At 59.1% G+C, this 14,932-nt stretch overlaps 2 protein-coding genes across 3 annotated transcripts in view; both read left to right on the top strand.

The window, feature by feature from the left end:
- The window catches only part of EXOC6 (exocyst complex component 6), a 188,034-nt gene extending 186,591 nt beyond the window's left edge, over positions 1 to 1,443 (top strand). For both annotated transcript variants that reach the window (XM_029060465.2, XM_029060464.2), the window contains one exon: positions 952 to 1,443. In XM_029060465.2, the coding sequence (XP_028916298.1) occupies positions 952 to 1,084 (133 nt within the window). In that variant the 3' untranslated portion in view covers positions 1,085 to 1,443. The remainder of the gene's footprint in view (positions 1 to 951) is intronic.
- A 2,061-nt stretch (positions 1,444 to 3,504) lies between these two features.
- LOC100074724 (cytochrome P450 26C1) lies at positions 3,505 to 10,125 on the top strand. The gene is made up of 6 exons (XM_029060242.1): positions 3,505 to 3,737; positions 4,413 to 4,637; positions 4,995 to 5,270; positions 5,764 to 5,925; positions 6,413 to 6,862; positions 8,268 to 10,125. Exons 1-6 carry the CDS (start codon positions 3,519 to 3,521, stop codon positions 8,649 to 8,651), a joined length of 1,716 nt encoding a protein of 571 aa, XP_028916075.1. The 5' UTR covers positions 3,505 to 3,518; the 3' UTR covers positions 8,652 to 10,125.
- Positions 10,126 to 14,932: the final 4,807 nt, after the last annotated feature.

Genomic DNA, 14,932 nt, shown 5'->3' with positions numbered 1-14,932 from the left:
GCTGTTGGCCTCCAGCTCACTTCGCTGAATGCTTGAGATGGGGGTGAATCCAGATCACACCCACCGCAGTGTACCGTATTCCGTTCGGAGGGAAGTTTTGAAAGACCTGTGTTTTCTTACATTTCAGTTTTTCAAGAGGTCATTGTACTTGAAAGAAGGAACAGGAATTAAGGCCCATTTGTAATATGTTCGGATTTCGATTAGTCATAATTTAGAATAGAGGGAGGAATCTTCCTCTAAGCAAAAGGCTGTGCTTTTCAAGTGGCCTAATAACTCTTTTTCCTTTGTCTTGGGCTTGCTGGCAATGTCATTAGCAAAGTCCCTAGTGGGTGTGTATTTCTGCACATTTCATTCAATTCCAAAATAATCCCACTCACACATTTAATGGTTTAAAAGCAAATTCGCACTTAAAATTATTCATTTAGATGGTTGCGTAAGATGAACGTTATTTCCTGAAGATGATTTAAAAAGTTGTTAGGTGAGAAACTTCGGGTCAAGGGATTTTTGCAAGTTCACCTGACGTTCGTAGGATGCGTGCTTGAAAAGCCAAGCACTAAGATTAAGGTCGGAGTATAGACAGCAAGCTGCAAAGTGTGTTGCATTTTGACTCTTGGATTTGTTTTCTTCGTGGTTAAGTACTTAACTACGCGCCAGCACTGTCCTAAGTGCTGGGATGGATACAAGATAGGTTGGACACAGCCCATGTCCCACAGTTCTCATCCCCATTGTACAGATGAGATAAAGGAGGCACAGAGAAGTGATTTGCCCAAGATCAGACAGCAGACAAGTGGGATTAGAACCCAGTCCCTTTTGACTCCCAGGCCTGTCCTCTCTCGGCGAATCCACGCCGCTCCCCGTCCACTGGGCCACGCTGCTTTAGAAATACTAGCCTGCCCACTTTACTGCTGCCTTGTTAATGCCTTTTTCTGGGACCACCTTTGTGTTTTCCAGAATGAAGGATCCTTACAAAAAGAACAATATATTTGCCCAGTTCAGGAAGAATGACCGAGACAAGCAGAAGTTAATCGAGACGGTGGTGAAGCAGCTGAGAACCTTAGCGAACGGGATGTCCCAACACGCCTAGGGGGGCCGGCACCCCCCACCAGATGGAATTGCACTGCGGGCAACATCCCCATCGCCCTTCCTCTCTCTCCCCCTCCCCCCACCAACTGCACTCCCTCCTTGTCCCCCTCCCCGGGCAAAGGGGTCCAGGGCCCCTGGCAGACTGGAGGCAAAGCTAGGGCTTGGGGTGTTCGGGTCCGGCCCCCTGGAAACACCCTCCGCCCCCCAATAGTAAATGCCATTTGTAGGTATTTTTGAGTAATCGAATACTATTTTGTATATTGTAAACACTCCAGCGGTGGCTTTTTCATGGTGAGGAAAAAAAGGAAATGAAGACTGAAATAAAACCCAGGGTGACCGGACGACCCATGAAGTGTGAAAGGTGGAAGTGATGGTGGCCATCCCTGGCCGGGCCGGAACCCTTTGGAGCCTGGGCTGACTGCAGGGGGACGGAGGGTCCTCGGGGGAGCCCGGCCGGGGGTCTCGGAGGGAGGGTCCGGAGCCTGGGTCGGCGGAGACACGGGCCCTCGGCCGGGAGATGGTGGGCGGGCCCGGAGAGGAAGGGGGTGGCATTGGGTGGGTGGGCGGGTGGACACATGTTGGGCTTGACCATTGCTCCGCCCCCTCCACCCCATCCCCAGCGGTGCCCCCGCCACGGCCGCCAATCCGGCCGGGGCCAGCGTTGCCCGACGTCACCTGGGCCGGATGGGACGGGACCGGCCGGGACCGGACCGGGCCGCGCTATTTAAGGGCAGGGGGCTCGGGCACCGTTATGGCTGCAGCCTGGGTGGACCGCCCCCCGGAGGGTCTCCCGCCCCTGGCCCTTGGCCCTTGACTTAGCCCCTCTCTGGCGACCCCGTACCTTGCTCCCCGCCGGACCCCACATCATCTCCGCGTCCCACCGGACTCCCCGCATCGTCTCCGCTCCCCGCCGGCCTCCAAGACGTCTCCGCTCCCCTGTGGACTCCCCGCGTCATCCCCGCATCCTCCCCGCTCCCCGCCGGTCCCCACATCATCCCCGTTTCCCACCGATCCCTGCCGGTCCCCGCATCCTACCCGCTCCTCGCCGGTCCCCGCATCATCCCCGCTCCCTGCATCCTCCCCGCTGGTCCCCGCGTCCACCCGCTTCCCACCTGTCCCCACATCCTCCGCGCTTCCCACCAGTCCCCGCATCCTTCCCGCTCTCCACCGGTCTCCGCATCATCCCCGCGCCCCACTGGTCCCCACGTCCTATCCGCTGCCCGCCGTTCCCCACAACCTCCCCTTCCCCCCCGGTCCCTGAATCGTCTCTGTGTCGACCCGCTTCCCACCAGCCTCCGCATCCTCCCCACTTCCCGCCGCTCCCCGCATCCTTCCCGCTCCCCACCGGTCCCCGCATCGTCCCTGCTCCCCGCCGGTCCCCATATCCTCCCCGTTCTCCATTGGTCCCCGCAGCATCCCCGTTCCCCTCTGGTCCCCGCAGCGTCCCCGCTCCTTGCATCCTCCCCGCCGGTCCCCGCGTCGACCCCCTTCCCACCGTTCCCCACATCTTCCGACCGGTTCCCGCATCCTTCCCGCTCCCCGCTGGTCCTCGCAGCCTCCCCGTTCCCCTCTGGTCCCCGCAGCGTCCCCGCTTCGACCCCCTTCCCACCATTCCCCACATCTTCCCCACTTCCCACCGGTTCCCGCATCCTTCCTGCTCCCCGCCGGTCCCCACATCGTCCCTGCTCCCAACCGGTCCCAGCATCGTCCCCACTCCCTGCCGGTCCCCACATCGTCCCCGTTCCCCGCTGGTCCCCGCATCGTCCCCGCTCCCTGCATCCTCCCCGCTGGTCCCCACGTCGACCCGCTTCCCACCGGTCCCTACATCCTTCCCGCTCCCCGCCGGTCCCCATTCCCTATCGGTCCTCGCATCGTCTCCGTTCCCCACCGGTCCCCACATCCTCCCCGCTTCCCACCGGTTCCCACATCGTCCCCAGTCCCCGCATCTTCCCGCTTTCTGCCAGTCCCCGCATCCTCCCCACTCCCCTCCGGTCCCCGCATTGTCTCCGTTCCCCTCCGGTCCCCCAGCATTGTCCCTGCTCCTCCCTGGTCTGCCCATATCGTCCCCGCTCCCTGCCGGTCCCCGAATTGTCCCCGCATCGCCCCCTGTCCCCACATCGTCCCCGCTCCCCACCAGTCCCCGCATAGTTTCCATTCCCCGCCGGTCTCCCCACATCGTCCCCGCTCCCCGCCGATCCCCTCATCCTCCCTGCTTCCCACCACTCCCTGCCAGTCCCCACATCATCCCCATTCCCTGTCGGTCCCCACATCGTCTCCTTTCCCCGCCGGTCTCCCCTCATCGTCCCCACTTCCCACCACTCCCCACTGGCCCCCGCATCGTCCCCGCTCCTCGCCGGCCTCCCCGCATCGTGAGCAGTCACCGCCAGCCTCCCCGGGCAGCCGCGGTCTCATTCTGTGATTTCGGGAAGTGGACGATGTCCCCGTGGGAGCTGAGCGGGCCGTCGACGGCGCTGCTGAGCCTGGGGCTGCTGACCCTAGGGCTGCTGGTCGGGCTGGCCGGGCTGGCCGGACTGGCCCGCCACCTGTGGGCCCTGCGCTGGAGCCTCAGCCGAGACCCCTCCTGCCCGCTGCCCCTGCCCCCCGGATCCATGGGCTGGCCCTTTCTCGGGGAGACGCTGCACTGGTTGCTTCAGGTCTGGGGGATCCCGGGGTTCTGGGGGTCCTGGGGATCCTGGGGGGGGGTCCTTGCGGGTCCCGGGGTCGGGGTTCAAAGGTTATACGGGCTCCATTGGCTGGTCTTTCCTCGGGGAGACGCTGCACTGGCTGCTTCAAGTCCGCGGGATCCCAGGGATCCGGAGGGTTTGGGGGTCAGAGGTCGTGTGGGGTCCATGGCTGGTCCTTCCTCGGGGAGACACTGTACTGGCTTCTTCAGGTCCATGGACCTGCCCAGGACGGGGGTCCTGGAGGATTCCGAGGTCTGGGGGGTCAGGGATCAGAGGTTGTGTGGGCTCTATGGTCGGTCCTTTCCTGAGGAGATGCTTCACTGGCTGCTTCAGGTCCGCGGAACCGCCCGGGGGTCTGGGGGGCCGGGGGTCAGAGGTCGTGCGGGCTCCGTGGGCTGGCTCTTCCTCGGGGAGATGCTCCACTGGCTGCTTCACCTCCGCGGAACCGCCCGGGGGTCTGGGGAGGTCGAGGGTCAGAGGTCGTGCGGGCTCCATGGGCTCGCTCTTCCTCGGGGAGACGCTGCACCGACTGCTTCAGGTCCGAGGGCCCGTCTGGGTCGGGGGGGCCGGGGGTCCCGCGGGACCCAGGGGTCGAGGGGTCAGAGGTCGGGCCCGTCCGGTGCTGAGGGAGGTCCGTCCCCGCAGGGCTCCCGCTACCACAGCTCCCGGCGCCAGCGCTACGGGCCGGTCTTCAAGACGCACCTGTTGGGGCGGCCGGTGATCCGGGTAAGCGGCGCCCAGCACGTGCGCACCATCCTGCTGGGCGAGCACCGCCTGGTCCGCAGCCACTGGCCCGACAGCGCGCGCATCCTGCTCGGCCCGCACACCCTCCTCGGCGCCGTCGGGGAGCCGCACCGCCAGCGCCGCAGGGTGAGCCCGGACCCGGACCCGAACGGGAGAGGGGAGGGGGCCACGCGGGATCTGGGACTCAACGACCTCGTTGTCGTGGGCGGGGGAGGCCCTGGGGGACCCTGGGAGGTCCAAGACCCTGTCCTGCTCTGAGAGAGACCCGCGCCCCTCCCACGCTGAGTGAGAGCCGGTCCTATCTGTGTTGAGTGAGAGCCGGGCCCTTGCGCAATGAGAGCCAGTCCCATCGGCATTGAATGAGCGCCAGTACCATCCACGTTGAGTGAGAGCCAGGCCCTTGCGCGCTGAGAGCCGGTCCGGTCCCGTCCTGTCCTGTCCCATCCGGCCGGGTCGGGTCCGGTCGTGTCCGGTCCCTCGCAGGTCCTGTCGCAGGTGTTCAGCCGATCGGCTCTGGAGAGCTACCTGCCGCCCATCCAGGCGGCCCTGCGGCGGGAGCTCCGCGGCTGGTGCGGGGCGGCGGGGCCCGTGGCCGTGTTTGCCGCCACCAAAGCGCTGACCTTCCGCATCGCTGCACGGATCCTGCTGGGGCTGCGGTTGGAGGAGCGGCGCTGCGCAGAGCTGGCCCGCACCTTCGAGCAGCTGGTGGAAAATCTCTTCTCGCTGCCGCTGGACTTGCCCTTCAGTGGGCTGCGCAAGGTACGCTCACCCCGGCCTCCCCTGGGCCCCGGACACTGACCACTCTGGCCTTCCCTGGGCCCCACGGACTCCTGGCCCTGGGCACCGACAACCCCGACGTCCCCTCGGCACTGGACACAACCACACTGGCCTCCCCTGGGCCTCGCGTACTCCTGGCCCCACACACTGATCACCCTGGCCTCCCCGTCCTCGCAGACTCCTGGCCTAGGACACTGACCATCCTGGCCTCACCTGGGTCCCTTGGACTCCTGGGCCCGGATTCTGACCATTCTGGCCTTCCCTAGGCCCCACGGACTCCAGGCCCCAGGCACTGATCACCCTGACCTCCCCTGGGCCTCGGCGACTCCTGGCCCCTCACACTGATCACCCCGGTCTCCCCTGGGCCCCACGGACTCCTGGTCCCACACACTGACCATCCCTACCTCCCCTGGGGCCTGGTCACTGCTGGCCCCGGCCACTGACCCCCCGACCTCCCCTGGGCCCGGCCCCGCAGGGCATCCGTGCACGGGATCGGCTGCACGAGCACATGGAGGCGGTCATTGCCGAGAAGCTGCGGGCAGGGCCGGGCTCCGGGCCAGGTCCCAACGATGCGCTGGACTTGATCATCGTCAGTGCTCGGGAGCAGGGCCGGGAGGTCACCATGCAGGAGCTCAAGGTCCCCGGGGCCGGGCTGGGCCGGGCTGGGCCGGGTTAGTGTGCGCCCTTGTCTGGGAACTGGTGCTGGGGGGCGGGGCGGACCCAGGACTGGCTCGGAGACCCTCGTCCCTTGGCTTGCCCTCCGGCCCCTTCTCCTCCAGAGCCACTGGTCCCTCGCCCTTGCCCTCAATCCTCTCGTCCCCCGCTGCCCCTTCTCTCCGGACCACCGATGGCGTCTCCCCGAGCTCTGACCACTGGCCCGGTGGAAAGTCCAGCGCCGGGCGGAGAGAGGTTTCTCCCCGGCTTTAAACCGAGGAGGCGTTATTCGGCCTCGCCCCCCCCAGCCAGCTGGTTCCTTGATGTCCACCCCGGTCATTTCCTCTCGGGTCCCGGTTTAGACGGGCTGAGCAGCCCCGCTATAGCGCGGACCGAGGCGGGGTGGTGGGGATGGGCAGGGTCCTGTTTCCCCTCCCCCACCCCCTGACCCCCATCCCCTCTGGCCGTAGGAATCGGCGGTGGAGCTGATGTTCGCGGCCTTCTTCACCACAGCCAGTGCCAGCACGTCTCTGGTCCTGCTTCTGCTGCAGCACCCGGCTGCCGTGAGCAGGATCCGGCAGGAGCTGAGCGCCCACCAGCTGGGTGGCAGGTGCTCCTGCCCCTGCCCGGATCCCCCCGGGGACGGGCGAGCCCGGCGGGGCGGCCGGCCGCAGACGGACCCCGGCGACTCCGGGGCCTGCCCCCGGCTGTCTGAGGCAAGCCCGGGCCGGGGGCGGAGGGCCTCGGCGGAGACCCCTGCCCACCAAGCCGAGGAAACCGCCTGCCGCTGCCCTCCTGACCTGAGCCTGGACCAGCTGGGCCGCCTGCGCTACTTGGACTGGGTGGTCAAGGAGGTGCTGCGTCTGCTGCCCCCCGTGTCCGGCGGCTACCGCACCGCACTGCGGACCTTCGAACTGGACGTAAGTGGGCCGCGGGGCTGCATCGTGACGTCACGGGCCTTTGGGCGGGGGGTTTCCTTTGGGATGTCACAGGCCATGGTTTGGTGGGGGTGAGGTGAAGGGAGAGTCCCTCTAGACTATAAACCTGCGTTGGGCAGGGATGGCCTGTCTTTATTGCTGAATTGTACTTTCCAAGAGCTTAGTACAGTGCTCTGTGCAGAGGAAGCACTCAGAATCGATTGAATGATTGAGTCCAACCCATTGCCCTGCCCCGGGGGCTTAGTACTGAGTACTCCCCTGCCCGCATGGTCCGGTGCCTGCGGGGCTGACTGTCTCACCATTTTGCTCCTCTCCCCTGACCCCCTCGGCCCTGTTCTCCCCTCCCCTGTCCTCCTCTCCCTTCTCTTCTGTCCTCCCTGTCCCCGTCCTCCTCTTTTCCTCTTCTCTGACCTCTCCTATCCTCCTCTCCCCTACCCCCGTCCTCTTCTCTCCTGTCCTCCTCTTTTCCTCTCCCCTGTCCTCTCCCCTGTCCCTGTCCTCCTGTCTTCCATTCCCCTGCCCTCCTCTCCCCTGTCCCCGTCCTCCTCTCCCCTATCCTCCTCTTTTCCTCTCCCGTCCTCTCCCCGGTCCCCCTCCTCCTGACCTCCACTCCCCTGTCCTCCCGTCCCCTGTCCTCCTCTCCCCTGTCCCTGTCCTCCTGTCTTGCATTCCCCTGCCCTCCTCTCTCCATCCCTGTCCTCCTGACCTCCTCTCCCCTGTGTTTTGTCCTCCTCTCCCCTGGCCCCTCTTTTCCTCTCCCCGTCCTCCTCTCCGCTATTTCTTCCCTGTCCCTGTCCTCTGTCCTCCTCTTCCCATCCCTGTCTTTCTGTCCTCTTCCATGTCCCCTCCCCTATTCTTCTGTCTCCCTCTCCCCTATCTTTCTGTCCTCCTGACCTCCTCTCCTCTGTCCTCTTCTTTTCCTGGCTCCCTGTCCTCTGTCCTCCTATTACTCTCACCTTGTCATTCCCTCTCTCCCTTCCTCCTCTTCCTCTCTCCCCTGTACCCTGTCCCTTCTTGTCCCCCATCCTCCTCTTCTTCTCTCCATCGTCCTCCTCTTCCTCTCTCTCCTGTTCTCCCGTGCCCTCTCCCTGTCCTGTCCCCTATCATTTCTGGTCCTCTGTCCTCCTCTTCCTTCCATCCTCCTATTCCTCTTTCTCTCCTGTCCTCCTGTCCTTTGTTCCCTGATCTCCTTGCCCCATCCTCTTCTCCCCTGCCCCCATCCTCCCCTGTCCCCCATCCTCCTTCCTCTTCCTCTGTCCCCATCCTCCTTTGCCTCTCTCTCTCCCATCCTCCTCTTCCTCTCTCCCGTCCTCTTGTGTCCTCTCCCCATCCTCTCGTCCTCTCCTGTCCCTTGTCCCCCTCTCCTTCACGGCCCCACACCCCACAGGGCTATCAGGTCCCGCAGGGCTGGAGCGTAATGTACAGCATCCGGGACACGCACGAGACAGCCGCCGTGTACCGCAGCCCCCCGGACGGCTTCGACCCGGAGCGGTTCGGCCCACGCGCGCCTGAGGGAGGCCGGGGCCCCGGCCGCTTCCACTACATCCCGTTCGGCGGTGGCGTGCGGAGCTGCCTGGGCCAGGAGCTGGCCCGCACCGTGCTCAAGCTGCTGGCCGTCGAGCTGGTGCGCACGGCGCGCTGGGAGCTGGCCACGCCCGCATTCCCGGACATGCACACCATCCCCATCGTCCACCCGGTGGATGGGCTGAGGCTGCTCTTCCACCGCCTGCCGCCCGACCCCGCCGCTGACCCTGCGGCCCCGCGCTCCTGACCCACCCACCGGGACCTGCCGGGCCGCAAGGACCTGCCGGGCTGGACCCGCTGACCGCCCAGGCCCTGAACAACTGGCCGTTGGAAACCCTGCCTTGGGGGCAGATTTCCCTGCGCCCTCGGCCAAGTCTCTAGAGCCAGAAAAGCTTAAGGGGCCGGGGGATCGAGGGGTTAGGGGTCCCGATCCCATTCGGGGCCTGGGTTTGTCGGTGGGGAAGGGCCCGGCCCCGGTCTGGCACGAGCCCCGGAGGGTCAGGGCTGGCCAGAGGAACTCCGAGTAGCCTGCAGTAAGTTAAAAGGCCGCAACGTTAATACTAATACTAGTAATAATGGCATTTGTTAAGCGCTTACTATGTGCCAGCCCTGTTTTGAGCGCTGGAGTAGATACAAGGTAATCAGGTGGTCCCACGTGGGGCTCAGAGGGCACAGCCAGGGGTCCCAACGGCAGGGAGGAGCCGGGGAATTGGGGGGAACCTATGGGCCACCCCTTGGGACACAACCGCTACTGGAGGTGGGGGCCGTCTCCCTGCACTGAGACCCACTTCCTCCGCCACTGCTGCTGCTCTACTTTTTTTTTGCCCATTGGCATGCAAGGGGCCCAGCCTGGGTCCCTGTGCTCCGCTGCCCTTGGGCACCACCTCCCTCACCCCCCAGAGCCCTCCCTCTGAGACGAGACTGACGGGGTCCCGATCCATCCCTGTGGGGCTCCGGGAATAAGGATTTCCTGGAGCCACCCGGTCGCCCCGCAACCCCTGAGCTGAGTCCAAGCGCAGGGAATTTATCTCCTGATTTTCTCTGGGGTTGAGGCCGAGGCCTTGGGGCCAGGATGTCAGACCTCACCAGTCTTGTCCACCCATCTCTGCCCTCAGCCCCACCCACCCCTACCTTCTACCCTGAGCATTTCTGACCCCAACCCTGCCCACCCCTACCTCCTGGCTGGCCCAGGCCTGCCCTGCTCAGCCCCACCCTTACCTGCCCTGCCCCGTCTGACCCAGCCTTGCTCTGTTGTGCCCAGCCTTGGCCTGCCCTACTCTACTCACCACTGCCCACCTCTCTCCTGCCCTGCTCTACTCAGCCCTGCCCACCCCTGTCCTGCCCTGCCCTCTCCTACCCCGCCCTTTCCAGCCCTGTCCTGCTCCTGGATACTTCTTTGGCTCTGAAGGGACACCCCCAGTTTTACCCAACTCACCCTGTTGTTGTACCAGGACCTGGTGCTCCTCCAGCCTAGATGGCTTTAGTCGCCTCGCTCCCGCCTGTCCCTCCCTGAAGCCTTTTCCCCAGTATCCGGGACACCTGGTGCATGACAGGCCTGGCCTGGCCCGGCCCAGCGACCTCTCCCTCAGTGGGGTCCCACCTCCAGCCCTGGAAGCAGTTTGCCAAGCCCAAGGGCCAAGTGTTTTGGAGTTGGGATGCCCCGGGGCCCAAGCCATGGCGAGGTTCATGCTTCAAATATTAAAATCTATTTTCTGACCTCCCGACCCTGAGCGTCTCTACTGCGCTGAGGTGGGGACCCCTGGAAAGCTTGCGCTCGGGGTGGTCCCGGAAGTCCTGCCTTCTGCTCAGCCTCTCTCGGGTCTGGATGCTTTTCCGGGATCAACGGACACACTCTCCCTTCCCGAGCAGGCACGGCTGGGCAGAACAGAATAGGGCAGGTGTGGGCAAGGCTGAGCAGGGCAGGGCCGGGCAAGCCAGGGGGTGGTGGTGGGCAGGGTTAGGGGCAGGAATGGTCAGGGCAGGAGGTGGATGCCCTGCTTGGTCAGGGGGTCTTCTCTCCAGCCAGAGTGGCATCACTGTCTACTGAGTCAGCCTCCTGCTCCGGGATGGGGTGGGGAAGGGGTGCGGGGCGGAAGGGAGATAGCTATAGTCAGATTCATTGCAGCCCCCGCTTCTAACTCTGACATCAATCATCATCAACATCTGTGGTATTTACTGAGCACTTACTCTGAGCAGAGCACCATATTAAGCACCTGGGAGAGTACAGTACGACAGTATAGACATGTTTCCTGTCTACAACGAACTTCCGATCTAGAGGAAGAATGAGAAGCTCCTGGGGTGAATCCTTCCCCAACCAAGGGCAGACTGGAGTCAGGTTTCCCTGTAAGTACTCGGTAAACGTCGACACGCTTTTTTGGTGGACTTGATCTCTGGCACGAGTTGTGGTGTGTGGGATGGTGAGTAAACCGGGGCTGATCTGGGGCGGGTCCTACCCCCGCTGGAGTCCGTCCGTGTTGGGGTCTTGGAGTGGGAAGTGGAAAGAGCAGAGGTCATGGGTTCTAATCCCGGCTCAGCCGCTTGTCAGCTGTGTGACTTTGGGCAAGTCATTTCACTTCTCTAGGCCTCAGTTACCTCATCTGCAAAACGGGGATGAAGACTGTAAGCCCTATGTGGGACAACCTGATTACCCTGTATCTACCCCAGCACTTAGAAGGGTGCTTGACGCATAGTAAGTGCTTAACAGATACCAACATTGTTGTTATTATTATTACTATTATTATTATTAATTCCCCCCGAGGGAATTTGCCAACTAGAATAGAGGCTGAAGTAGAAGGAGATTGGGTATTGTATGGGTTAAATGCTTTTTCTGTTTCAAGCAGTGTGAGAAGCAGTGTGGTCTAATGGTTAAAGCACAGGCCTGGGAGTCAGAAGGATCTGGGTTCTAGTTCCAACTCCACTTGTCGGCTGCAAGACCTTGGGCAAGTCACTTCGCTTCTCTGAGCCTCAGTTCCCTCATCTGCAAAATGGGGATTAAGACTGTGAGCTCCATGTGGCACTTGGACTGTGTCCAACCTGCTTACCTTGTATGTACCCCTAGTACAGTGCCTGCCACATAGTAAGCGCTTAACAAATACAATTTTTTTTAAAAAAAGTACTGTACTGAGTCCTGGCAAAGGCACGAGGACCATCATTTAGACATAGCCCTTGGCCGGCAGGGTTTGTGCTGATGTCTGTTTCCTCCCTCTCTAGACTGTAAGCTCATTGTGGGCAGGGAATGTGTCCGTTTATTGTTCCATAAATTCGATTGAATAAATGAATGAATGAAAAGAGGGCTTAATTTGGGAAGGCCTTTTGGAGGAGATGTGACCTTCATGTGATCTTGAGGCCAGTGGATTCCAACAGCCGATCTCTGCAGTTTTCCTAGTCAGTCGGTCAATCGTAGGTATTGAGTGCTTGCTATGTGCAGAACACTGTTCTAAGCACTGGGGAGCCTTCAGTATAACAATAAACAGACGCACTCCTTGCCCACAACAAGTTTACAGTCTAGAGTGGGAGACAGACACTGATAGAAATAAAAAAATTACAGATGTGGTCATAAGTGCCGTGGGCCGGGAGGGGGAAAGTAAAAAGGGAGCAAGTCAGGGTGATGCAGAAGGGAGTGGGAGAAGAGGAAAGGAGGGCTTCATCAAGGAAGGCCTCTTGGAGGAGATGTGCCTTCAATAAGACTTTGAAGATGGGGGCTATGGATATGAGGGAAGGCATTCCAGGTCAGAGATAGGATGTGGGCGAGAGGTTGGGATTGAAGCAAGTTAGAGTTAGAGTTTGGATTAAAGCAAGATTATAATTTTTATTAGTGTTGGTCACCCTTAATTTTAACTAGTAATAATAATAATAATCATTGTAGATTAAGGACTGGTAGTCCACAGAACTTTAGGGTTAGCACTAGTGCTAGGATAAAAGATAGGTTTGGGCTCGGTGTCAGTCGGGTATGGTCATTAAGAATTAAATAATAATGATGGGATTTGTTAAACGCTCACTATGTGCGAAGCACTGTTCTAAGCGCGGGGAAGCAGTGTGGCCTAGTTGAAAGATCCCAGCATGGGAGTCAGAGGACCTGGGTTCTAATCCTAGATCTGCCACTTGTCAGCCGCATGGCCTTAGGCATGTCATTTCACTTCTCAGTGCTTTAGGTACCTCATTTGTAAAATAGGGATGAAATCTTCTCCCTCCAATTTTAGACTGGGATGGGGACTGTGTCCAACATGATTATCTCATATCTACCCCAAGACATGTTTGACACATAGTGCTTAACAAATGCCATAAAAAGAAGCAGTGTGGCTCAGTGGAAAGAGCCCGGGCTTGGGAGTCAGAGGTCATGGGTTCGTATCCCAGATCTGCCACTTGTCAGCTGTGTGACTGTGGGCAAGTCACTTTACTTCTTTATGCCTCAGTTACCTCATCTGCAAAATGGGGATGAAGACTGTGAGCCTCACGTGGGACAACCTGATGACCCTGTATCTACCCCAGTGCTTAGAACAGTGCTCTACACATAGTAAGCGCTTAACAAATACCAATATTAAAAATATTTTGATTAGGGTAATGGTTTGGAGGAGGGTTAGGGTAAGGTTGGTTAGTGCTAAGGTAAAGCTTAGGATTTGTGTTTCTGTAAGGGTAGGGTTAGTTTGTCCCTGTTACAAATCGGTTTTCAATTAGAATTTGGGCAGTGAAGGATATCCCACTGACCCCTCGTTCTTTCCCTTCCTCCAGCCTGAAGCTCCTTCCCTCTTCGTTTCCACCAGACCACTGCTCTCCGCAAGTTCAAGGCCCTTCTAACATCACATCTCCTCCAGGAGGCCTTCCCTGATTAATCTCTCATATCCCCACCCTATTTCCCCTCTTCTGCCACTTCAGCTCTTCTTCATTACTTTTGCGTTTGGGTGTTCATCTCCACACTCCCTCCTCCCATTGCATTTTTGCATTTATCTTTAAGCTCTGTTGCTTCTCCCTACCAATCAAATGTATTTATTGACTGCTACTATATGCAGAAAAATAATAATAATTATGGTATTTTTTAAGTGCTTACTCTGTGCCAAGCACTGTTCCAAACGCTGGGGTAGATACAAGTTATTCAGGTTCAATTCGTTCATTCGATAGTATTTATTAAGCGCTTAATGTGCAGAGCACTGTACTAAGCGCTTGGAATGTACAATTGGGCAACAGACAGAGACGATCCCTGCCCAATGACAGGCTCACAGTCTAATGTGGGGAGACAGATGGCAGAGCAAAACAGAACGAAACAAAAACAAGGCAACATTTTCACGATAAATAGAATCAGGGGATGTACACCTCATTAACAAAATAAATAGGGTAATAAATAATATACAAATGAGCACAGCGATGAGGGGAGGGGAAGAGGGGAGGGGCAGAAGGTGGCGGGGGAGCAGAGGGAAAAGGGGGGAGCTCAGTCTGGGAAGGCCTCTTGGAGGAGGTGAGCTCTCAGTAGGACACAGTAGGTTGGACACAGTCCCTGTCCCACATGGGGCTCACACTCTTAATCCCCATTTATTACAGATGCGGTAACTGAGGCACAGAGTGAAGTGACTTGCCCTAGGTTACGCAGCAGACATGTGGCAGAGCTTGGATTAAAACCCAGGCCCATGCTCTATCCACCACCCACGCTGCCTCTTACCGTACTAAGCACTTGGGAGAGTACGATACATTAGAATTAGTAGGCACAGAATCTCCAATTTATTTCAGTGTCTGTCTACCCAACTCCTCAAGGATAAGGATCATGTCTCTTAGCACTATTGTACCCTCCCCTGTGTTTAGTATGGTGTTCTGCGCAGAGTAAGCACTCAGTAAATACTACTGATTGATTGACTGATTGATTGAATTTGTTCGAGGATTAGTTCTGGGCACCTGTCTTTCTCTAAGAGACACCCGCATTCTGTAAGTGGATGGTAATTACACTGGTCTTTAGCAGAGACAGTGGGATTTCAGTTTCTTTGTTGCTTTGAGTGAGAAGCAGCGTGGCCTTATGGTAAGAGGATGGGCCTAGAAGTCAGACAGCCTGGGTTCTAACCCCAGCTCCACCACTTGTCTGCCGGGTGACTTTGTCTACAAGTTGCTTCACTTCCCTGGGCCTCAGTTACCTCATCTTTAATACGGGGATTAAGACTGTGAGCTCTTTGTAGGACAGGGACGATGTCAGACTTTATTTTTTTGTATCTACCCCAGGATTTAGTTCAGTGCTTGGCACCTGGTCAGCATTCTGTTAGTTAATGCTAATTCCACTGGTCTTTAGCAGAGGCAGTGGGGTTTCGGTATCTCTGTTGCTTTGAGTGAGAAGCTGCATGGCTTTATGGCAAGAAGATGGACCTAGAAGTCAGATGACCTGGGTTCTACCCTCAGGTCCGCCACTTGTCTGCTGGGTACCTTGTCTACGCTTCACTTCCCTGGGCCTCAGTTACCTCATCTTTAAAATGGGGATTAAGACTGTGAGCCTTATGTAGGACAGGGACGATGTCAGGTTCTATTTTCTTCTATCTACCCCAGGATTTAGTTCAG

The sequence above is a fragment of the Ornithorhynchus anatinus genome, chromosome 3 (assembly GCF_004115215.2).
Source record: "Ornithorhynchus anatinus isolate Pmale09 chromosome 3, mOrnAna1.pri.v4, whole genome shotgun sequence".
NCBI classification, from domain to species: domain Eukaryota; kingdom Metazoa; phylum Chordata; class Mammalia; order Monotremata; family Ornithorhynchidae; genus Ornithorhynchus; species Ornithorhynchus anatinus.
Note: the sequence above shows the minus strand (reverse complement) of the source record. Positions and strands in the feature narration are given on the sequence as shown.